The 24,662-nt window shown below is 40.5% G+C and overlaps 1 protein-coding gene across 1 annotated transcript in view; it reads left to right on the top strand.

Moving 5' to 3' along the window:
- The window catches only part of LOC127630986 (transmembrane protein 132C-like), a 345,492-nt gene that overhangs the window by 104,798 nt on the left and 216,032 nt on the right, over positions 1 to 24,662 (top strand). Inside the window, exon 2 of the mRNA XM_052108916.1 lies at positions 4,283 to 5,171. Within this exon, the coding sequence (XP_051964876.1) occupies positions 4,283 to 5,171 (889 nt within the window). The remainder of the gene's footprint in view (positions 1 to 4,282; positions 5,172 to 24,662) is intronic.

Below are 24,662 nucleotides of genomic sequence, written 5' to 3'. Positions count from 1 at the left end.
TGAGTGACAGAAGGGGAACCATTTTTACCATAGCTTCTCAAATTTTTCTCCAAAATCTTTACTGTCCTTGATATGTGCAGCTTCTATATCTCCTTGCGGGCACTTAGGAGAGAGCGTGCAAGCAGCGCAACTGAGGTGATGTGGGTGACGAAACATGCGTACCCCCATTGACAGATTTATTTGGCAGCGTTGATTAACAGTCTTGTTCCTACAGATTCTTGATTTGTTTAATTGCTTTTCGCAAGAATTTTGGCTTGCTCCGTTTGTGAAAATGTACACTGTAAATGTCCTCAGCGCTTTACAACATAGTTCCCTCATGTTTTAAAATGTTTATTTTCACATTAGCATAATTCTAAGCATATTTAAACACAAATACAGAGGACACAGTTTGTTGATTGATGAATTGTCCGTATATCATGCACAACTGTAGTCATGTGATCGACAAAAAGTCTCACTCGTACCCCTTGATTTGAATTGTCATTGAATGCATGAGTTTTATCACAGAGTCATGAAAATTTACTTTTACAGACATCACCCTGAGAAACAATTGCCATCCGAATATGGTTTTATTGAACATTTATATTGAACCTTATGTTTTTCAATAAAAAATCCACAGTTTCAGCACAATGTGTGGACTTTTCTGATTGTCCCTTCCCACATCCTCCACAGTATTAGCACGTTTCAGCACAATGTGTGGACTTTTCAGACAACCCCTTACCTAGTGTATGAAAACTTTCCAACTGGTATCAAGGTTAAATTAATGACGTGGAACCAGAGGCGGCGGCAGCCGATTTTGCCGAATGTTTTGAGTGTAGCCCCGAATGTATTTTGAAAAGTTGACTGACAAATATGAAACCGGACAAAAGCCTATGTAAACCCCCGAAATCATAAGTTGCCTTATTTCTTTGTGCTTTGGCTTTGCACATACTGCATACAGCCTGTAAAAACAGACATAGGCATTATCTAGCCTATAGAATAAGTTACTTTGCTGTCGGTAGCCTATGGGCGACTCCGTTTCTTCCTCTCTGTTGAATATGCAGCAGGTAGGGGAGGAGCTTGCACAGTCGTTGACATCAACTAACGTTACTTAGCGGCGAGTTAACAGCAGTTAGCAGGAAAGACAGCAAAAATTAAGCAAATGAGGCTTTGGGGATTTTTCCGAAAGAAGTCAGTGGGTAAGAATTCACATTTGTTTTTGTCCTTAAAGTCTGAAGATCATCATCTAGCTGGCTTTCACCCACAGTAGGCTAAACATCAAGAGGTCCACTACCGACTGCCAATACATGTTGTAGCCTCTAACCTCCTTGTATAGATTGACAGAACTTGGTAGCTCTTTGTTAGCGTATTTGCTTCTCACGCCGGAGACCATGGTTCGAGTCTCGTTCGGAGTCTACTTTTCTTGTTTATCAGGTGTTGTTTTCGCTAAGGATAACCAATAAGCATTAGCATAAAATGTATATGTGACTTGTTTTGTGATATTAGTTTGTAGTAAATATACACTTTGATTTGATTAAATGGTTTTGTAGAGTGTAGCAAAGATGAGCAACAGACTGAGGAGCAGCAGCAGCAGCTGTGCCAGAATCAGGCATGGAAACTGGTAACAATTAATAAGTCACTTTACTTTAGAGAAAGTTAAAAGTGAAACATTGTTTATCCCAATGATCCTAATGATCCTAATGAAAGGATTTTGACAGATGAATTATTCTCATAGAGATGATGAGAATTATATACAGTTCGATGACATGGTGTGTCAATGAACTTAGACTAAAGTCATTCATGTATTGCTTTAACTTAGGATCTTATACATCATTTTGACTATTTATGTCAAAAATATAAATTATTTATATTCAATATTTTTTTTTACCTCACTTTACTCACTATAATATAACTCTTTTGTGATGACTTTATGGTAATGTACATGAAAATTCAAGAATCATAGATCTTAGGGCAATCCCACTGATCTGCTCTTCCCAATACATTTTCCTCAATGGTATTGGTCTACAATTTGAAATATGTAGCACTAGATTAATTAGTTGTGTGAAGCTGATTTGCAATAAGTTATGTGCTGTATCTGTTCTTTTGCATCACAGATGATTCAGGGAGGAGAGAGGATGAGTTAGTCAGGATAGTACTAGAGTGGAAGATTTAGGAACTGTAGAAACGGGCCCAGCCAGAGCAAAACTCAAAGAATACCCTCTCACCAGCTTTGGACTACAGAGAAGTGGTTACTAGTGTGAAAATAAAATTGTCTGGGCTAAGCCCCGGATGTCCTTCAATGCTGGAAACGCCTCTGCCTGGAACGATTTCGCGTGACGCCATCTGGCCAGCTTATTGGGCAAATCGCATCCCGTATTGATTAGATGGCATGATTTCATATTTGAATACTGGACAATCCTGTATTTTACAGGATGGGTGGCAACCCTACCTAGAGGTCTAATACATTCTTATGAGCAAAGTTTGGATGTGGAATATCATGAATTTATAGGGAGAAACTGTAAATCGGGAGTACAGCGGGAGGAGGGGTGGAAAAACAGGAGAAACACAGTAAAATTGGGAGGGTTGTCAGGTATGGTCATGACCCCTTTAATAAATGTCCTGTTGGCTGATTTCAGCACAGTTCCATTAAAGAGTGACTCACTTTAACACTTAAGCAAACAAAAATGGCACAAAAGTAGTGCATGTGACTTGTGCACCATATAATATGCCAAGTCTTCTGAAGGCATGTGATCGTAAGGTTGTGACATGACGTCATGACGTTTGGTCACGAGACCAAATGTTTGATGATATCGACGTAGCACTTTATTAACATTCGTAGACTTAATTTATTATTTTGAATTTAGAGTGAATAACAACTTAAATTATGTTCTGTTCATCACTTAAACTGATTGTATGTCTTAAGAAGACTTGAAATATGATGCACAAGTTGCATGGACCACTTTGATCACACTTTTGGGGGATTTATTATGCACTAAAGCGAGTCACCATGTAATCATTGCATTGAATACAGCTAACAGGACATTCACATCAAGTATCAAGTATTTCCATTAGTACTCCACAAAAGAATGAAAGCAGGTTTGACATGACATGAGAGTAAATGATTACAAAATGTTAATTTTGGAGTGAACTCTTTCTTTAAACATTAGTTTACAAGACAACATCTCATGTCAATTGATATGTGTTTGATTTATTTTAATTATGCATTATGCTTTGGTTGTATGGAATCTAGAAATTGAAAAGCAATGCCGTAATACTGTAGGTCATGTTTACTCTCAAAAGACAAACATTTTTTTTAGAGTGTCTATCTGTGTCTGTTTTGGTGTGTGTCCACTTTTTCATATCAGTGTGTCTCATCAGTCTTCATAATACTGTCTGTCTGTGAGGTGAAATCAATGTTTGTGCTGGAGGCTTTACTATTAAGGTTATGATAGCATGCCACAGCCTGCGCTGTCTACCAGAAACAGCAAGGGAGATATCACACAGGATACAAGCAGTGCACTTTGGCACTTCTTTTGTGATATAATAGATTTGTGGTAAGAGGTGAGAAAGTTTCATCTAGATCAGTTCTCTGAAAGTAATCAGATGTCTGTCACCTGAGCTAAAGTCAGGTGGTCATTAAAGTTATCAAACTCACATGCATCTTTCCATATGAAAAACTTTCCAACTTTCCTTAGGTCTCTAATTTTCTTTTAATAATACTGCAAATCCGATTTCCATATAGTTTCTACATGGATGGAACAAAGAAACTGAAAACACAAAATGAAAACACAATTTAAATCTGATTTAAAGTTGTTTTTTTTTCCTGTTACGACAACTACTGTACTTACATAAGTTAATTTTCGCCAAAAGTGTTAACTCAAGTGTAAGCCTTGCAGGAATTACACACTTATAGGAGTAGTTTAGCCATAAATTTTAATTATATTATAATATACTCATTTGTTCCAAACCTGTTGAATTTCATTCTTCCATGGAACACAAAAATATGTGTAGGAGAATATTAATCTCAGTCACCATTCACTTTCATTGTATATTTTTTCCCATAAAAAAAGTGAATGGTAACTGAGGCTGTCATTCCCCAGCATTCTGCTGGAATATAACACTGCAACCTCCAAAAGCAGGCTGGAGGTAAGAGTGTAAGTTTGCCATGTTTCTCACATGATATTCCGTTTTTTTAATTTCCTCCTTAATATCGAATTTGCCCCCCAAAAATGCAGACACACACACACATAGACCCTCATCTATCTATTTCAGCAGGTTTTGACACCTCTTTCTTTTCCTATGTCAGTTACAGACTGTCGGATCCTGGAGAATCTACAACGCTATGCCTCCCCTACTTACCTGCCTGTCAACTACCAGCTCATCAACACAGAGTCCTCCTTCTTCCTCAAGGAGGCCACCCAAGACTTCATGCGTAACTCTAGTTTCCTCTCCAGAACTGAACTTTTCTTCATCCACCAGGCCAGAAAACCCCCAATCATCAATGCCACATATGGGACACTCTCAGTGGAAGAGCCTGTTCCATTGGACCTCTTACAGATGCCTGGCTCCTTTGTGGCTTCATCAACTCTCTTCACATTCAACTGGAAAGTTGAGACCTTTGTTCTCAATGAAAGGATTTACTTGAACGAGCCCAAGGTGCAGGTATTGTTCTACATAGCTGGAAGAGACTGGGATGACTACAGCGCAGTGGATAAACTGCCTTGCGTACAAATGTTCGCCTTTCATGAAACCCAGGAGGTCCATGGGAGCTGCAGATTGAGAAGAGAGATGGGTGTCTGCGTTGCAGAGCTTGAGCCTCTTCCTGGGTGGTTTGCACCTCCTAGTGTGGTTCCTGGACGCCAGAGGGGTCCAGATGTTTCCGAGGGAACGGCCGTGGAGCTCTACTACAGCCTTCGTGCGGCAGAAGCCGGGGTTTGCCTTGGCGAGGAGTTAGGAGTCAAAAGCTCCGCTCACTCGGAACAAGAGGGTTTGTTTGGGTCACCGACCTCTACGGCGATGAGGCGGATTGGGAGTGTAAGATTGTTCCAGACTCCATCTGCTCCTGAATTATCAGAGCACCGTATGGATGGGAATTTTGCAGTGTTGGTGCCATCCACGCCAGTTCGGCTAAGGGATACTGTGTCAGCATATGTTGCCGCTTCGCCGTACTCACCTGTGGAAATGTTCACTCTCAGGTAAGGCACCCAGTGGCATTCTTATGCAAGAACTGCAACCGTAGAGAAACTTTGCTGTGTTCTCAGAAAGCTGTCCACTCAAGAGCCTTTTGAAGGATTCATAGTTACAGTATGATAGTGAAGGTTGATGTAATGGCACAGAAAGCTTTCCTACACTGTAAAAAAGTGGAAACATGCAATTTTAACCATAGGTAGTCATTTCTTCTTGACCTTAAACATTGCTTTTGTTGCTGTGACCTATTATTTTTTTTTACTTGAGTAAAACCAGTTAGTTTAGATGGGATGTAATGACACCAAATTTTCAAGTGTCAGTACCGATACCAGTGAAATTTCACAATTCTTAAAGGGGTCATGACATGGTTTTTTTTATTGTATTATTATGTTCCCTTAGGTGCAATTATAGTATTAATATATTTTTTTTTAAGAAAAACTTTTAAAATCTAGTGATTTATGACCTTTTCCCACCCTGTTTCTCATCCTCTGATTCAAACAGTCTGTTTTGGGGGCGTTTTCCATTTAAGACTTCAGTGTTAACGCCCACTGTTATGATTGGCTAACGTCAGTGCCTATGTATCAATTATTGACGCCCCAGCCAGAACAATATGCAAGTAAACTAAGTAAAAACACTGTGATTATTCATAATGAATGAAATTGCGCTTTAAAAAGTAGTTTAAAGTTTAAAATAGATTACTTACAGTTTGCGTCGTCGTTGTTCCCAGAATAGTCGGCACGGACTTATCTTTGAGCAACAGTTTTCTGGCAAAGCCAGCATCATATTGAGATTTGTTCTCAAAACAGTCATCCTTAAAATGTACAGAACAAACGCTTAAGTTAACACTGCCGTGACTCGGACGTCCGCAAAAAATAAACTGCATCCATTTTTCCCTGACGTCTGGATCTTTCGGCAGCTTATTCAGAGGTTTTGTTTGACCACAGCCAGGAACAGCACATCTGTGTGGCATCGTAATTTTCCTGTGCACAAGTAGTCTCTGTCAGAGCTCGCTGTCCATCGACTGAACACTTGTGAGGCGACGGCGATACTGAAATGAGCGTAGTTGTCTTGCGCTTAAAGCGTGAGTTATCTTGTGCTGGAGGCGGTCATATGCAAACGCTGGTACGTCACTTCTAACCGACACGTCACTTCTAACCATGAATCCAGAACGAGCTGTATTTTGAGCTTGATTAAATAAATGATTCGTTTAGAATGGGGAGGACGTCTTAAAATATTAAACTTGCAGGACGTTTTAATGATACAAAGACCTCTTATATACCAAAAGATCAAGGCAAATTTGGTTTCTCATGTCATGACCCCTTTAATACCAGTTCTGATACTACAGCAAAAACAAATTCTAAATTGCTGATTAATTAAACATTGTTTTAAGTTCTGCTGTAAATATTCAAGACAAGTACACAGTCAGTACCAAAATAAGAACATATAAAAACATAGTTTGTATTACAGTACTGACTTGGAACTGAAGTTCGTTTGAAACATCAAGATTTTTTTTTTAAAGTTAGTCACTGCATATCAGCATTGTTAAATATCAATTAGTTTTGTAGCTACACATTCATTTTTATTCTGCTATTTTAAACCCAACTAGCCCAACAAGGAATATTTGGTCACATATTCCTTGGCATAATCTTTTGGCTCTTGAAATAGTTTTGATTAATTCAGGCTGGTGTGCCTGAAATGTAATTCACATCATGTTTGAATTACTTAATTTAACTCTGCTTTTTGTTTAGCGTAGCTGAGTGAAAGACATCTTCATATTCAGGTGAAATCATCCACTCGCACTGAAATTGTGGGCACTAATTAGAATTTGCAGATGCAGCTAAGTGATTTAGGTAATTAACACATAATGCAAATGAGGATGTCATCAATTAAAATGTGCCTCCATTAGCTTAATGACTGCAAGCTCATATGATTGTCCGATAATCACAGTGGGTGAGAACATCTATAAAACATATGAGACACAACCTGACAAGGGGTCAAACCAATCTGTCAGTGTGCATGCAAGATAAGAGGCACTAGGGCAGGCGATAGGGTGATGTTGAAGAAAATTGGCTGATCCATTTATGCAAGCTGTTTTCCTGCTGACTTCATGGATAAAGCTGTATTTTTTCTTGTAATAAAAACACTAATTTTGTGCTCAGGTGTTTTTTAAATTGTGACAGTGTTAAAGTTTTAGTGAACAAACATTTTTTTTTTTAAGTTGAGAGTGTGTGTGTCTGTTAATGCTGGGTTTGTTATGTATTATTTTTTGTGATCTTCAGCCACGCAGATAAGACGTTTTGATTTTAAAAGAGATGTGATTCTTTCCTACCGAAATGCTATGAGGTGATAAGAGTGCGCACATGTCATGTCTGGAATAAAAGTCGCAAGTCGTCAAAATAGCATTGTTGAGAAAAAGAAAAAAGACACATCTGTGTATACACTGCACTAATAGCCTGACAGAGGTTTCATACGGTAGGCATTAGGACCGGGGGCAGCTGCCCTACTTTAGTTCAGCTTCTTAGCACGTCAAGAAGCACTCTGTAAAGATTACCATAAGCATCTGCTTTAAGTAATTGTGTGTAAATGTTTTCATAAAAGCCATATCTGTTTATAGCAAATGCAAAATTAGCATGTGTTAAAAATAGGGCTGCATTACCGCTGAAGACCCGCAGGAGCTTCTTTGTGTACACTTGTTGTCTTTTTGTATAGCTTTTGCCCTATGTGGAAAACTCTGGGTTGGGAGAGTCTGGGTTGCGGGAAGGGGAATAGTTTGGAGACAATAACTGTGGCAGAGAGTGGGTGAACTTGGAGGAAAATTCATTGTCAACGTTCAGGTGCTGGATAGAAACTTAAGGTAATGGTATGGAATAGATAATGCCTCGCAGATCTCTAGTGTAAAACAATATTGTTGTTATATTCTTTTAATTCATTAACTTTAACAACTCTCAGTCATGGATTTCTTATATTTGCAACAGTATTTGCTATGCACTAATTGTTAGGTTCACTGACTGAATGTTTTTTTAATTTTTATTAATATGAGTGTGACAAAACCTCATTTTTGTGGGCATGTGAGTTGCATTTGACAGTGGTCTAAAGTTTGTTAGCAGCATAATGTTATAATGGACAGAATATTGAAAATATTTTGTAAACAGGGTTTGAAATTAACTTTTTCACTCACCAATCATTTTGGCTAGAAAATGTTTAAGTCACCAGCCATCCAGAAGTTCTACTAGCCAAAATAAAATCTCAGAAATGAACGACGTAGTTAAAGATTCAAGTTTATTTAATATTAAATCTGTCTTTCATGGGGGAGAGCGGGGCACAAACTTACACATTTTAGTTTTCTTTAGTTTGTGTAAATACACTTGGGGTTCGACATATATTTATCTTTTATTCACATTAGTTTTACACGTCTGGAACAAATACAGCGTAAACTTTTTTCGCCATCTACCTGGAAAGAATTTAAGTGAAATGTTACAACATGCCCCGTAGGCAAGCCATATTGTAACATGACCATATAACCGGCTGAACAGTAAACGTAAGGTTAAAAATATAACTCAATTTAAAACAAATTAAAACATATACACAGACACACATGCAGCGCGGCCACGCGCGTCTCTCTCTCGAACTGGCACCTCCGGCTCCCCTTTATCTCGCTCTCCCACTGATCAGCTGATTTAGCGCCCTTCTCCACATCACACTCCTCCCCTGCCCGATTCAAGCCGGGGTGCCACCGGACTGGCTTTCTCCTCCCCACCTCTGGAGGGAGACTCTGGCCTTCCGGACGTTCCGTCAGCTGGTGGTCCACCCCGCCTCCTGTGAACCTAAGGGAGAGATGAGGGGAGGCATGAGGAGAGGGAAAGGGTGAGTGGAGACATACAGAGAGAGAGAGAGGAGAGAGAGAGAGAGAGAGAGAAGAACTTAATCGTCATCTCCCGGACGTGCTGTTGCCCTGTCCTCAACTGCTCCTCCGCCCTCTGGTGGACGCCAGCTTGCTTCTCCTTGGTGGACGGCAGCGAGTACTCTGGCCCCTGACAAACGGCCACGGCTGCTCCCCTGGTGAATGGCAGCGCAGAGGACTCTGCAACAGCGCATCCCTCCAGGGTTTCGGCACCACTGTAACAGTATAAGGATGGGCAAGGAGGAGGTGGGAACTGGCTGAACACTAAACGTATGGTTTAATGGTATAACTCAACATAAAACATAAATGAACATAGACACACATGCAGCGGGGCTGTGGGCATCTCTCTCTCTCTCTCAAACTGGCGCCTCCAGATCCCCTTTATCTCGCTCTCCCACTGATCAGCTAATTCAGTGCTAGCCATGCACCATCATGGCCTGGCCACACCCTCCTCCTTGTCACACAATTGTATCAATACTTGTATCAATTTTGCCTCGATTTGAATAAACACTTAAAACAGAGATGAAAATAGAACACTTAGAGATAACTATCATTTTAAATGTAACTTTTGCTACTGTAAAATGAACTTTTCATGGAATCTTGTAAAGTTTTTTTCATTTTGCCATATTTTATTTTCTCTACACAGTGTTAATATGCCAACAAGTAAACAAAAGTGTTTGTGGAAACTTTTAAACCATGTTTGTTACAACTAGCCCTGCATTAGTGTCCTCGTATCTGCACCATGAGCACTCTCGGAGCACATGTAATGTAACGGCTGTCAGTCAAATGGTGCACTGCTTAAGCGATTAAATAAAAATTCAATCTTTAAGTTGTCCTTTAATTGTGCCATTTCTTTCTCTATTCTCTTTCCTTTTTGAACTGTTATCGAGATGTAATGAGCATACGCATACTGCCGGTTGGGTATCACTGAGATAGATGTCCTACATAGTGATAGATAGAATTTCTAATTTTAACTTGCCAAATTGGTTAGAGATTTGACAGCGTTGTCCGCTACGGTTGATTTTCACCCTTATTTGGAAGGTTGGTGGGTGTTAATTTCAAACCCTGGTTATAAAGGCAAAATACTTTGAATAGGCTACTTTAAAACACTATTATTTCATTATTATTCATCATGAAAATAAGCTGCATAAGCTACAACCATAAGTTGCAGGACCTTTTGGATGATTAAAAAAAGCAACAAGTTGATTTCCTGTGTGATCATATTGCTTTAATTGCAGTGGTTTACAAGAGTATTTTGATTATGATTTATGCAATTAGGACTTAATGCCTGATGCATCTGTTTCCTAAACAGGTACATTTCCAAATAAATAAAATAAACAAGCAAACAATACCACCAACCATCACTCTGAATCTGGCTTTAATTAACACTTTAGGCTGTGTGGATAGATGTTTCACAGGGTCTCTGTAACATATCCAGCTAACCCTAAATAAGCAATCAGCCACTGCCCTTGGTAAACAATCTTATTCCAATTAGATAACGTCTATTATCTTCATAACTCCAAATCTAAACATATGCATACACACACACACACACACACACACACACACACACACACACACACACACACACACACACACACACACACACACACACATGTTGTGTTTCCATGTTTTATGGGGACTTTCCATAGACATAATGGTTTTTATACTGTACAAACTTTATATTCTATCCCCTAAACCTAACACAACCCCTAAACCTAACCCTCACAGAAAACTTTCTGCATTTTTACATTTTCAAAAAACATAATTTAGTATGATTTATAAGATGTTTTCCTCATGGGGACCGACAAAATGTCCCCACAAGGTCAAACATTTCGGGTTTTACTATCCTTATGGGGACATTTGGTCCCCACAAAGTGATAAATACACGCTCACACACACACACACACACACACACACACACACACACACACACACTCTGTGACAGATGAAGATGCAAGAACTATTTTGTTTAAAACATTTAATTTTTTTCTTCCCACACATAGTTGCTTGCTTGTCAGATAAAATGTCACTTTCATTTGCATGGTCTGATTCAAAAGGTGACCATTTATTTATGGCACATTTCAAAAGAAACCTTAGCTCTCTAAAATTAGATTGCCATGCAGTTCATTAGAGAGTTTAATGCAAAGAATACACCAACTGCATAATTAGTGGAAACCTGCTCTCTCCGGCATCTATTATATGGTGTTCAAAAATAGTGCTGATGTGTTATTATTTTGGCATTGCATTAAATACAATAGTTCAATACTGATTTTTGCAGTTAGTAATTACGGCTGTCACTGCATGTGAGTTTACTGTAAAGTAATCAAATGTTCACCTACAACAGCTGTGAGTGTTTTTTTTTAGCTGTTGAGCTTGTTTATTTGTAACTGCATTTTATATGAACATTCTGTCATGTCACATCATTGTTGTTTTCCCTAAGGGCTCATGTTGAATGTTTAAAGAGACTCTTAATTTTAAGTTCCCCTTCTGTCACTCACTCGACGTGTGTCGACCTGGGACGCCAAACGTACCTCTGAACTTGAGAAAAGGCCAATGTCAAGATGGCAGACAGAATTTGCATGCCCCACCCCGGACATACAGGTATAAAGGGAACCGGGGCAGCGAGTGCCTGTCAGAATTTTTCTTCGGAGCCGAACGGTTGTGCAACAGCAAGCTGAAGTTCACCACTGTTTCACTCACCTCTGTCAGTGAGAAGCATTGCTGTTGGATCTACGGCGCGTTTCCAGCTGGCGTTCTCTCTCTCTGCACGCTGTGCAGTCTACGCCCCTGGGTGCTTCTACAACGCTTTACTGTTAAAAGAGTGTTCTCCTTCTAAAATAGTTTTGATTTCTCTAAAAGAGTTCCACTCACAAAAGAGCAATAAACAGCGCCATTGAACATCTTTTTCATGATGCGTCTTTTTCAAGATGCCTTTCCGCCCCTGTGTTGTTCCTGGATGCGGTCGATTTCTCTCCAGATCACACTGAGGTGGCGTTCGTGGATAGCTCATGTACTCATTGCGAGAACATGACCTTGGCAACGTTGCGGTCGCGGCTCTCCTTTCTCAAGGTGAATGCCACTTCAGCCGCCCCCCGCGTCGCTCCTTCTTCCCACAGGATTGAGGACGACCAGGCTGGCGATGAAGGCAATATGGGGATAAAGACGGGCTCGGTTTCGCCGGGTAAATCCCCACGAACCACCCGCCCCCGACATGCTCGCTCGCTTCTGTCCGAGCTCAGGATAAGTGCGGCTCACCTCACAGCCAGCCGGCATTCAGAGAGCGTCCAGGCATCTGACACTGAAGACTCGACTGGGCTGCCACCTTCGGGCCAGCCCGCCCAGTCCGAGGCGGACGCGCAGATGGGCGACATGCTTGCCTGGGCTGCCGTGAGCGTGGGCTTGGACTGGAACCCTCCATCCTCCCCACAGCCTTCGCGGCTTGATGACTGGTACCTCGGCTCTGGGTGCCGCTCACAGCCACGCCCCAGTACCGTTGTTCCCGGAAGTGCGTGACGAGCTGACGTGGTCGTGGACCTTTTACTGCCCGTAACTGACCCCTCCGCTCGTCCGCTTTCACTGTCCTGGATGGCGGGGCGGTACATGGGTACATGGAGTTCCCCCAGGTGGATAGGGTAATTGCAATCCACCTGTGTCCTGAGAACGCCGCCACCTGGTGGGACCGCCCGGTGCTCCCCTCCAATTCCTACAGCACCACAAGACAGGCTGCCTCCGCCCTGCGTGCCATGGCTCTCCTGCAGGTCAATCAAGCCAAGGCTCTTAAAAGTCTCCACCTGGGTAGTCCCGACCCCGATGTGCTGCAGGAACTGCGCTTCCACCGACCTCGCTCTCAGAGCAAAGAAAGTCACAGCGCAGACACTCGGCCGGCAATGGCCACCCTTGTGCTCCAGGAGCGCCACCTCTGGCTAAACATGGTCGAGATGCGCGACGTTGACAAGTCACGATTTCTCAATGCCCCCATCTCCCAGCTCGGTCTCTTCGGCAACACCGTCGACGACTTCGCCCAGCAGTTCTCGGCAGTGAAGAAGCAGATGGAGGCAATTTCTCACATCATGCCGCGGTGCCTCCCAACCAGCATGCCCCGAATCCCGCCTGCTTGCCAAGGGCATCCCACTGTGACCAACCAACAGGCAGCTCCGCCTCAACCTGGGCCCAGCTCTCACCCCCAGCGTCGAGCACCTCGCAGGCGGCGTAGGCCCCCAGTCTCCAGGACCCCTTCCAGGACCAGGAAAGCTCCGAAGCGTGCCCCCTTTGAGCCGCTTGATTCAGTTGAGCTCAAGGCCCTCTCCCTGAAGACAGCCCTCCTGATCGCGTTAGCCTCCATCAAGAGGGTTGGGGACCTGCAAGCGTTCTCTGTCAGCGACACCTGTCTGGAGTTCGGTCCGGCACATTCTCAAGTTATCCTGAGGCCGCGACCGGGCTACGTGCCCAAGGTTCCTATGACCCCCTTCAGGGACAAGGACGTGAACCTGCAAGGGCTGTCCCAGGATGAGAAAGACCTACCCCTTTCGTTGCTGTATCCGGTACGTGCTTTGCGTATCTATTTGGACCGCACGCAGAGCTTTAGATGTTCTGAGCAGCTTTTTGTCTGCTTCGGCGGACGGCGGAAAAGGGAATGCTGTCTCCAAACAGAGGTTAGCTCACTGGGTCATTGATGCTATTTATTTAGCTTATCACACCCAGGCCGTGCCCGCCCCCTTGCGGGTTTGAGCATACTCTACGAGAAGTGTGGCAACCTCATGGGCACCTCCTTAGCAGGCATCTGCAGAGTAGCAGGCTGAGCAACACCCAATACCTTTGCCAGATTTTAGAATCTCAGGGTTGAGTAGGTCTTGTCCCGTGTTTTGTTGGTCCGAGCCGGTAGAACTTGGTAACGCAGCACAACCGACCGGGTGTTCCACTTGCATACAGTGCCCTTCACCAAGTTGACCACTAAGCGTCGCTCCCTGGGTGTTCTCCTCCTTAGCCTTCTGGCCTGCATATTCAGTGGAGCAATTCGCATCCAGACCCACCACGAGTCAAAGGTGCTCTGTACTATGGTCAGGCTCCACAGGCTTAGTTCCATTTTCAGCAAACTCCCCGTGATGTATTTCCCATGGTACGGTCCCCCTGTTAGCGGACCCGAGTTTCCCTTGGGCAGCCCCACTGCCCCGGTCGCCATGCTTGTAGAGTCCCCCCTCATTAGGCTGGACCAGCCACCACGCCATTTCCCACGTATGGCTTCACAAACCTCATGGTGTATTTGCCACATGTTACTTCCCCCTAGACTGGGCATGATGTGGCCTCCACAGGGTCTTTTCCCCCAGAAATAATAGGACCAGGAAAGACCGCCTTCCCCGACACATTTCATAACGTTAAGATTATTATAAGCTTTATAATATTATTTATTTCTAAGATTATAAGCCCCAGCCGCTTCACGTCCTATGTGAGAGACATAGTGAGAGAGAAGGCCGCAGCTGCCGGGCTTGCTCCCATGCTAGTCATGTAGCACCTGTTCCCCCCCTCAGGGTTGCGGGGAACCTAAGGTCTGTATGTGACATCTCTTTGGGGGTGTTGACGTCAATGCGTGCCGTTTTTATATGGGACCCCTTGTGTCACTTCATTCAACACAATGTGTTTCAGTGGCTGGTAGGGGACTCCTCCGCCCCTGGCAGCGGCCCTGACCGCTCCAGGCGGTCGGTTAGAAGCCTCTTCTCCTCTCGTGGTTAGCGGCCATTGCTCCGCTTCCAGGCGGCCGGGCTCTTCGTCCCCCGGCAGATGTCCACGGCTGCTCCATTGGGGTGGACGGTAGTGGTGAGAACTCTACTACGGCGTATCCCTCCTCCTTCCCGGATTTCGGCACCAGTGTAACGCAGTTCAATGGAAAGGAGGAGGCGAGAACCGGCTTGACGAGATAAATAATATTTTAATGATTAACTTAAACAAAAGACAAACACACACACACACGATGGACAGGTCCGTAAACGATCTCTCTCTCCCACACCATCCTCAGCAGTCAGCCTTTATCACTCTCTTGATTAGCCTGATAAGGGACCAGGTGTGTAGAATCACGACCCGGCCTCGCCCTCCGCCCTGCCACAGTCCCCTTGTTTTTTGTTCTTGTGTAGGTTCTTGTTTGGATGTGGTGCGTTATTTGCCAGCATAGTGCTGTAGAGTTTTCTACTTTCTTTTTTGTATGTTTACTTCCATCGTTATATCCCCTTTTGTTTACAGTTAAAGTTCTGTGTTTGGATCCTCGCTCTCTCTCGTCTCTTCCCTTCACAAACCATGATGCATTTGTTCTGCTTAGATGTAATTACAGAAAATGCAGATATGGCTGATATATTGGTCAATTCCTAGTCTTTGCATTAAAAATGGCATAGAAACATTTTATGAAAGATCATTTCAAGACACCTTTAAGTAACTTATGTCACACTCTGTGCTTGCACAGTCTTAATTTAGGTCCAGTTATGAGTCGTAGCTGCTATTGCCTCTGTATTCATATGGAGTTTCTAGTCTGATGAAATCTTTTCAATTGAATGAAGTAGAGTCCTTTAGGTAGCCTATCTATCTACAGTATATCTATGTAATATATATATCCAGCACTGCAGTCTTAGAGATACTGATTATATTTTCACAAGGCTTTGCACAGCACACTTTGCAAGAAATATTATTTCCCTCATCACAATCAATAGCTAAATCTTGCATCAGCCTAGTTGCTATAGACTCGCTCTGTTTGCAGGTGACTGGATTGGCTAAAAGTTGCTAAGTGGCTTTGATTTCCATGTTTATCAGCAACATTTTTCAATTTCAGGTTTGAGATGAGCAACTTTTATTCCCAGTGCTTCATTGACGCGTGCTGTTTTTCTGCATTAAACTGACTAAATACAATTCTGGGATATCTGTCTTTGTGCAAGTAAAAATTATTTGTGCTTATTAGAAAAACATAAATGGGAAGCAATGCATTTTATTCTCTCTCTCTCTCTCTCTCTCTCTCTCTCTCTCTCTCTCTCTCTCTCTCTTTGAATCCGTTTGCAGATTAATTTGTGTATGTGTACTGTAAATACCACTGTGTTCTTCGTCTATGGAGTTTTAACTGCACCAATATATTTGAAAAGAGATTATTTTTTGTTCATGCAAGCATCATGAACCATACCACAATCTGAGCCCATGCATAATTCAAGTACAAACTTAAAATTTGTACCTGAATTATGCAATGGCTCAGATTGTAATTGGCTGAATTAAACAGAATTCAAATTTTTGTCCTCCTATGACCATACCTGTCAACATTTGGGAACCAAAATCCAGGAGACCTCTGATCCGGGGTGGAGGGGTGGGGTGCTGGATGGCAGAGGCTGGCTAAATACATACAAATTGTGCAGTTGTGATTTAATGTGCTGAGTATTGTAATTTTTCCCACGGTGCTCGATATTAAAATCAGTGCAACACACTTTGCAAAAGGCGTGGGCATTGTCGATATGGCTTCGAGATATGAAATTAAATTCTTCCATCCAGCTGTTGTTAAATTGACATGTATACGTCTTTTTTTTCACCTGAGCACCTCCTGAGTGTTCTCCTCCCATCAGGGCTAGACTGGGAAGAGAAATGGGCCCGGGATTTTACATAGCAACTGGCCCAAAAGTTGGGGGGGGTTGGGGGTGTTCGCGGTCCTTTTCTGCATATCGTGGTGCCATTTTGTGGTCCATTTTGCATAACATAGCGGCTCATTTTAGCTTATCGCGGCCCATTCGGCACATCACACAAATTGGTTGAAATTTGTGTGATGTGTCGATTGTGTGAGTAAGATGCGTTTCATACAAGATCTGGCAACTGGACAACCTTGGAATAATATATTGATGTGATTATTCATTTAACGAGGTTTGGGCCATACAAGTTACTGGAGTTTCCTGGGAGAAATAACAAAATGGGAGGGGGTCGGGAGATGAGTGTGAAGTACGGGAGACTCCCAGGAAAAACGGGAGTGTTGACAGATATGCTTATGTCTGCTTCTAGAATATTTTTCAAATAGTTTTTATATAATATTCATTCATCCTTCTTTAGGATATCTTTAGGACAATTTGCAATTTCTGGAACTGTCTGTCTCTTCATTTAACCTCCTAAGATCCCCCACAAGTCTGCTGTGTGCATTTTCCATTTCCCTTTTTGATTTGTAACTAGTAGCACCTAATAAACAAGCAACAAAATAATAATTCTACAGCAAATAGTTTTCCTAAAAAGTGATGGACAGCGAGACAAAGTTGTGACATTTTAAAATAATACCAAGCTATAGAGCAATTTTTTTCATAAAATAGTTTGAGTCCAGGAGTGTTGGTTATTCATGTTTTTGAGACGCTATAGACATTACAGTTTTTGTATAAAGCTGAATTAATCCTTATTATTGAAAGTAATGTCCAGCATCATCAAATCACTGCCAACCATGTTAAAATTCTGAATCAATGCATGATTAAAAGCATGATCAAAGCATGTTGAATGGTCCAAACATCATCTGCAGATTTTAGGAGTGCTCTTTTCCCTCATAGAAAACTATAGGATGTACCCTTGCTCCCTATTTTGTGAATGACTTACACAGACTCACCCTACAGAGTGCTGTCTGTCTGCACTGGTTTCAGAACAGTTAAAAATTACCTTATTTTCATTCTAACTCCATATACAGCCTCTGAAAGCAACACATTTGTCCGCTTTTACATGAATATATTTATTCTCAATGTGAAAATGCATAGTAAATAAATAGGAATGCATTAAAACAATAACACTTTTTTTAAGTGAATTGACCCACAGATGTGTTAATGTTGAAAAATATTCAAAATAAGTAACATGTTTTTCATGTTTTTGACGGAACGTGGTCCTAATTTCCATATATGTGGACTTAATTTTATCAGCATGCGTGAAAAATTAATGGATTTTTTAAAGTGACATATCAAACAAAACTATAGATGCTACTCTTTACAACCAAACAGGTTTCAAAGTGCCTCTTATCAAAGGCACTTTTGTTGGCACTGCACCAGTAGCAGCACTTCCTGGAAATCAACGTCACACAGTTGTGTCATGTGACACAGAGTGCCAGAAATGTAATCCTTAAATGAAACTCTAAAAACTTGTGAACAGTTATCAGTCGGTTTTAATTCACTTAAATTATGCGTTGCGTATAGCGAAGTCAAAATACAATGTCCACACATGTGGACGCAGTCTAGTATGAGGTTAAACAACTTAGTCCTCATAGTTTAACGAAATTGCTAAAAATGTGTCTCTTTGCTCAGTAATACATTAACCAGTTTTTAAACCCTTATCAGTAAATCTTTATATATTTTTGTATAAACAAAATTTTTTTTTTTTTTTTTTTGTAGGAAAGTACATGTAATGTATATTGTTTGTTTTTAATTATTATTATTTTGCCAGCACTGTTTTCATTCTTTTTTGTTTTCATACAAGTTTCAGCTTTATTCTGGTATATGCCAAGAAAAATGCTTTTTACTAGACTAAAATAGGCAATCCTATACACTTCATGGGCAAAATTACTTTATGGACACCATATTTTTACTTGAATAAAATCAGTTAATGTACATGCTTTTTTTTTCTAGTGCATGCAAAATGTATTTTGTATCCTTCAAACACATAGGCAGTAATCAAGATTATTTCAGGTAAATGAGACTGAATTTTGTGATGTTTAAGACCTGGTTTAAGACCCTATCATCCTCTGGACTTTGTTTACAGTAAGAGAGAACAGTCAAATTCATTAAATAAAAATAGCCTACTTTTGTGAAGAAGGAATCGCAGTTGCTCTGCAATTATTATTTGTATCAGACTAACATTTAGGTTTAAATCAATGTAAATGGATTCCCTTTTACCTTTTACCTTTTTGTGCACAATATGTACTGTGAGAAAGTCATTTGGCAGATAGGGCCCCCACAATAACTGTACTGATAGACTTGACTTTTCAAATGGTTGTCTTTATCTCCTGTAACATTTCAGAGTACAATTTTTTGTAAAGTTGAAATGTAGAGCTAGACAGTGTTCCACAAAGCTAGGAGAGATTTAGAAAAGCATTCAGGTGTTGAGTGGCAGTCAACCAGAAGATTTATCCATTATATTCTGATTTCTGAAAAGCTGTCCTTCAATGAACTTGCAAAATTCTTGCACCTCTGCAGGCATCGTAAGTCAGGCATGATTTATGATGTGCGATGGGGTACCAATAAACACTTTAAGAGGTGTAAATATTTATGGCTGGAGCTCAAAGTAGCAAGCCGTAGTGAATTCTGAATAACTCAACACTGAGAGTAGCAAAAAGGACGTACTTGTCAGAGATGTGGCCCAGGGGGCCGTACAGGTGCTCTTACATGTTGTATAGAGGCTCTTATGTGCATTTCAACCTAGTTTCAGTCTGGCCCCAAGTAATTTCAGATAGCTCTGTGAAATCAGCGACAGTGGTTCGAAAGTTCTGTTGCTGAAATCGGTCTGTGCCATGGCTGTTTCTGAGCATATGAGGGCCCTAAGTGAAATCTTACTTGGAGGCCCATCACAACCCCAACCCCTCCCTACTTTGAGCAAGCACAAGCCTGTCACATCTAACTGACTCTCTCCTTGGAGTTACAATACATTCTCCCTTCTGTCCCCCTTTAATTTAGACTAATTTAGCCATAACAGCTATAGTATATATATATTTTTTTAAAACAACCTTGGGGGGCCCTAAGCGTCCGCTTATAGCTAGAAACGGCTGTGGTCTGTGCTTACCCAAATTCAAATCACTGCTCCCAGCGGACCTATCGGGAGGTGTTTTTTAATCTTATTTGCATGTGTGACCCTAACCTTAAACCAGGGCTGCACAATTAATCAAATAAATAATCAGATTGCAATTACATTAATCAGATTGCAATTACAGCTGCCACAATTAATTAATTGTGAAGTGTCAATTACAGCAACTTATAGGTCTACCCATGTTGCATTCAAATATTCCATTTAGTTTTCTATTCAGCTTAAGTTTTCGAGGGGTTGATCATTTTAACCAACTAGAAATACTGCATGTCAGTTGCTCACTTCTGTGTATAACATTGTATTTTTTTTTATGCTTCTGATAGGGCCAATGTAAAGTTGAATGGTTTGGTGATTAGTCTTGAATTGCTGATGCATTAAACAGCAATAAAGTTCATTAGAATTACAGTTCTCAGCTTGTTGGATATGCTGCAGGCATAAAGAATATGGCAGGCAGGTGGATGTGTAAGTACACTTAAACCTTGAATTAGCATCTATTGACATGTATACTATTGTATACTATTGTGTTTATTTAAACTGAAGCACAGCTTGTTAAGGTATGTAGCTGCACATAATGTACACCTAAGTACAATCTACATACACTTTATTTTACAGTGATTAAAACTATGTCATATTGTGTAATTATAATGTAATTATGAAGCTATTATATGTATTAAGCTGTGTACTAGTGAACTAGTTTAAACAAACACAGCTTGTTAAGGTATGTAGTTACACATGAAGTACACTTCAGTACAGTCTAGATACACTTTATTTTACAGTGATTAATAATATGTAATATAGTAATTTTAATGCTATTACCTGCAACAACATCTGTCTGTTCCACGTATGTAACAAGATCTTCCTATTTCACAAATAGATATGTAACAAAACTGGCCTGTTACACACGTAACAACATCTTGTCTATTACACATACATAATTACAATGTTTAAGTGCATGCTGTTCCATAATTTATTACATATTAACTACATGTTGTTTCATGTTATGACATTATTCATTACGCTGTCCTTTCTTGGGTAATTACACTGCAACAGGGACACTAAATCAAAGTGTTACCAAAAGGGACACGAGAATGATTAAATATTAACATAATTTTCTTTTTGAGGTGAACTATGGATTTGTTGTATTTTGTTATTACCTCATTTAGAGATGCTGAACACTTCCTGTGAGACATGAGAAGGAAATATTCTTGTCATCAAGGTAAAGGAATCTTTCCTTCACAAACGTGCACACACACAAATTCAAACCTACTTAACAAATGAGCCACTAAATGACAGCTCCTTGCTCACACCTCTCCTCTGACCTTTCATCAGTCTGTTTCATCTCCTTTCTCTCTCTCAACTCATTATGACTCAGAAACCATTTTAATTCTCCCAAAACCCCAGGACCACACAATTAGCAGCCAACGAAGAATCCAAACAGTAAGAACCTCAAACACCTGCTTTATTTTACGATTCCTTAAAAGGTAATACTTGATTACAATTGGACAACGAGTGCTTGTTCTTTATTGTGTGGTGATTAACGTAGGTACAGCTCGTCATGTCTTTCCACACTCAAGATTTTACAAACGTTTCTTTGGACAAAAACTAGAATTCTGCTTTGTGAAATTGAAAACCCATTTGTTTTTTTGAGATACATACATTTGCTTGTCAGAAAGCTGTGGAACATAAAGGATTATGTACTCTGTGTATGGCAGTTGTTACAAAGTGTCCCATACAGGTGAATCTACAATAGCTGGTTAATTAATTGCACATTATCCATACACAGTGGTGGATTTAGGCATGGGCGACATGGGCAGTACTAGGGCTGGGCGATAAAACGATATCGATATAGTTATCACGATAAAGAAAATCCACAATATGCTTTTGAGGAATTTTCTATATTTACTGCATGCTGCTAAAACACAAGCATTTCGGCTTTCTCAGGCTGCGTTTGCACTGGGACAGACGTAATCCGCTCACAGCACTATGAGAGAGCTTTCTCCGCACCGCAGCTAATCCTACGATCCACCTTGCAAGCATGACTCTCGGCTTTCTTAGGAATTAATTGAAAACGCTCTCAGCTTCGCTCACAACGCGCCAGTGGTAATGTAGGGTCAGACTGGATAACTTGCTAATGCTAGCTGCCTTGCTAACTATTAGGCTACGTCGGACACCGGATTGATTCCATCCGCCCCACAAGACTTCATGACAACGGTTGCACCCTCTCATCGTCTCTAGTGAAGAGTGCGACAGAACAACAGTGATGTTGACAACAGCTCTGCTGTAATCCTGAATATTGTTCTCTAGCACCAAACATGCATCATTTCTGCCCTGTCCCGCTCTGCACGCATTGCCTCTTTTCCCTGCATGTGTGTAGACATGAAGCGCCCCATAAGTTAACGTGGTTTCAAAGCACCCTTTAGACCATAATGTTTGTTCCTCTTAAATGTATCTTTAGGAATCAGCATGTTACGAGCCTTTAATAATAAACAAATCAAATAAACTATTCGATTTCTGTTCTGATTTTTTTTTTATTAATTAGATGTCTGGAATGGATAAGGAAAGACTAAAATTACTAGTTGGTAGACTAGTCTCTCACTTCTATAATGAAAATATACAAATGTTTTTTAAATTTATTTAAAGACGTTTTCTAAATTCTCTCTCGGGACACCCCTGAACCCACATTCAGCATCATTCCACAGTCACAAGGGCTTATATGCCCCATACTTGGGTATAAAATATTTCATTTTAATGTAAAAATATTCCAACAAATACTGAACTGCTGTCACTATGCTTCAGAACAAACAGATGATCTTTTAACATTCATTTTCAATTGATAAACTATAAAAATATTTTTATATTTTGGTAAAAGATCCCGCAGACCCCACTGCTTTGGCCATCTCTGGACCCCCTGTGCAGTTTTGTAGAGACTATTTTGACTGTTTAGAATTTATTTTTTCTACTTTTCTTCCGTCAACTTTGAAAAAAAAAAAGTAAGTGCAATGTGTAAATGTATATCGGTATAAATATCGATATCGAACAATATAAAAAAGATTATCTTGATAACAATTTTGGCCATATCGCCCAGCCCTAGGCAGTACCCAAATTGCTTGAAATGGGTTTTCAAATATAGCTGCTGACAGAGTGACCGTAAATTGGGCAAATTTTAATGCACTGTCTATTTTTTCCTTGTTTTGCACAGTAGTGGAATTATTAATGTTGGAGCAAATGGAAATGCAAAAACAAAGTTTGCTGTTGGCTCCCATTAACCACTATAGAAGTTTCCCACGCCATAGCTGACCTCTGTGTTTTAAACCCGGCTATATAATTTGGTTTGGTGACGCTAAATTCACAGAAATTACACACTGAAGCTTTATGGTTAAATTATGCTTTTTAATACTATTTATAACTATAATATGTTATTTGAGAAAGCATACTTTCTGTGGTTATGGCCTTGATGAGATAAATCTGCATAATGTAACCCTCTGACTCACTTCTTTTTAAATGATGCAGTACATTAGACACCTGTCACAGCATCCCACAGATGTGATGTGACAAAATAGTTTGCGAAATAGTTTCATTGTCATTTCCTAGCAACTGAAAAAGCCAATACCAACACATTAGCATCCTGGTGATCAGAATATCTCATGGGTGTTTGCATAGCTGCGCTTTTACCCCCAGTATATTGTATAATGTAAAGTAGAGTAGCTCTGGTTTTAGCACAGCAACTTTCTTTTCTTAACTGAGTTGATATTATATGCTGATGCTTTCACTGTTAATACTTGTCATGACTTGTGTCAGTTGATGAAAATTATAAAAAATACTCACTTTCTCTATAATTTAACAGAGCGTACACCCAAATCCTGATGAGAATCACATTTTCTCTGTGTATAAAAGGAGCATGTTACTGTTATATAAAAGTGCCTGACATTCATTAAGAGATCATAGAAGCTAAGAACCTAAACCAATTTCACTATACCCACTTGCTTGGATTGACCAAATTTAAACATGTGAGTGGGTTATTTATGTCATAGACTAGAACTTTTTTCTTACCTACAATAATCCTACAGCATACAATATAAATAGAATTTATTTAATGCAGCTTCATAATCTAATTGGCTCAAAAAATCGAAGGTGGCAGTGCAAGTCCTGCCCCATTTGGACCCTAGTCGAACCCTCAATTCACCCCCCTTGGCTTGGTAATTTTTGGTACTTTTAAGTACTTTCATGTAATGTTAGTTTGTTTGACAACACCTTTAGTTAGAAAATGTGTTTACCTGCAGAAGACAATCATTCACTGGCAGCACCCGCACTCGTCCATGACATTCTTCATAACTGGCAAATGATCGAGTGCAACTGCAGGTTTTGTTTAGATGAATTGTAAGTAAATATCCACTTCATTCAGCATTGTTTTTGTCTTCTGTCTTCTAAAGCATCCCGTTACTGTTTTACTGCCTGACAAAGCACTTCAAACAATTTAGCCCGCACATTAGACAAACTGAGAAGAATGGACTCAAAAGTATGACTCCAGCACTGTATCTTATATTTTGTAAAACTTTGGGTAGTACTACAGTTACGATTTCAGTTCCGCATGGTGACTACAGCACTAATTAATATCACAGAATGGTAGCCCCATTTGTATAGCCAATTATTAAGCTTTAAATACCTTTTAATGTCAATGATTATTGTCAATGATTGCATGATTAAAACGGCTTAAGATGTTTCATTTTATTAAGACACAATATTCATGGCTGCATTTTCCATCATTTTTGTCAAATCCAGAAAATGACTCAATCGTGTTACTGTAGCCCACATATTCAAGAGATTATAA

The sequence above is a fragment of the Xyrauchen texanus genome, chromosome 37 (assembly GCF_025860055.1).
Source record: "Xyrauchen texanus isolate HMW12.3.18 chromosome 37, RBS_HiC_50CHRs, whole genome shotgun sequence".
Lineage (NCBI taxonomy): Eukaryota > Metazoa > Chordata > Actinopteri > Cypriniformes > Catostomidae > Xyrauchen > Xyrauchen texanus.
This window is presented reverse-complemented; position numbering and strand designations above follow the sequence as displayed.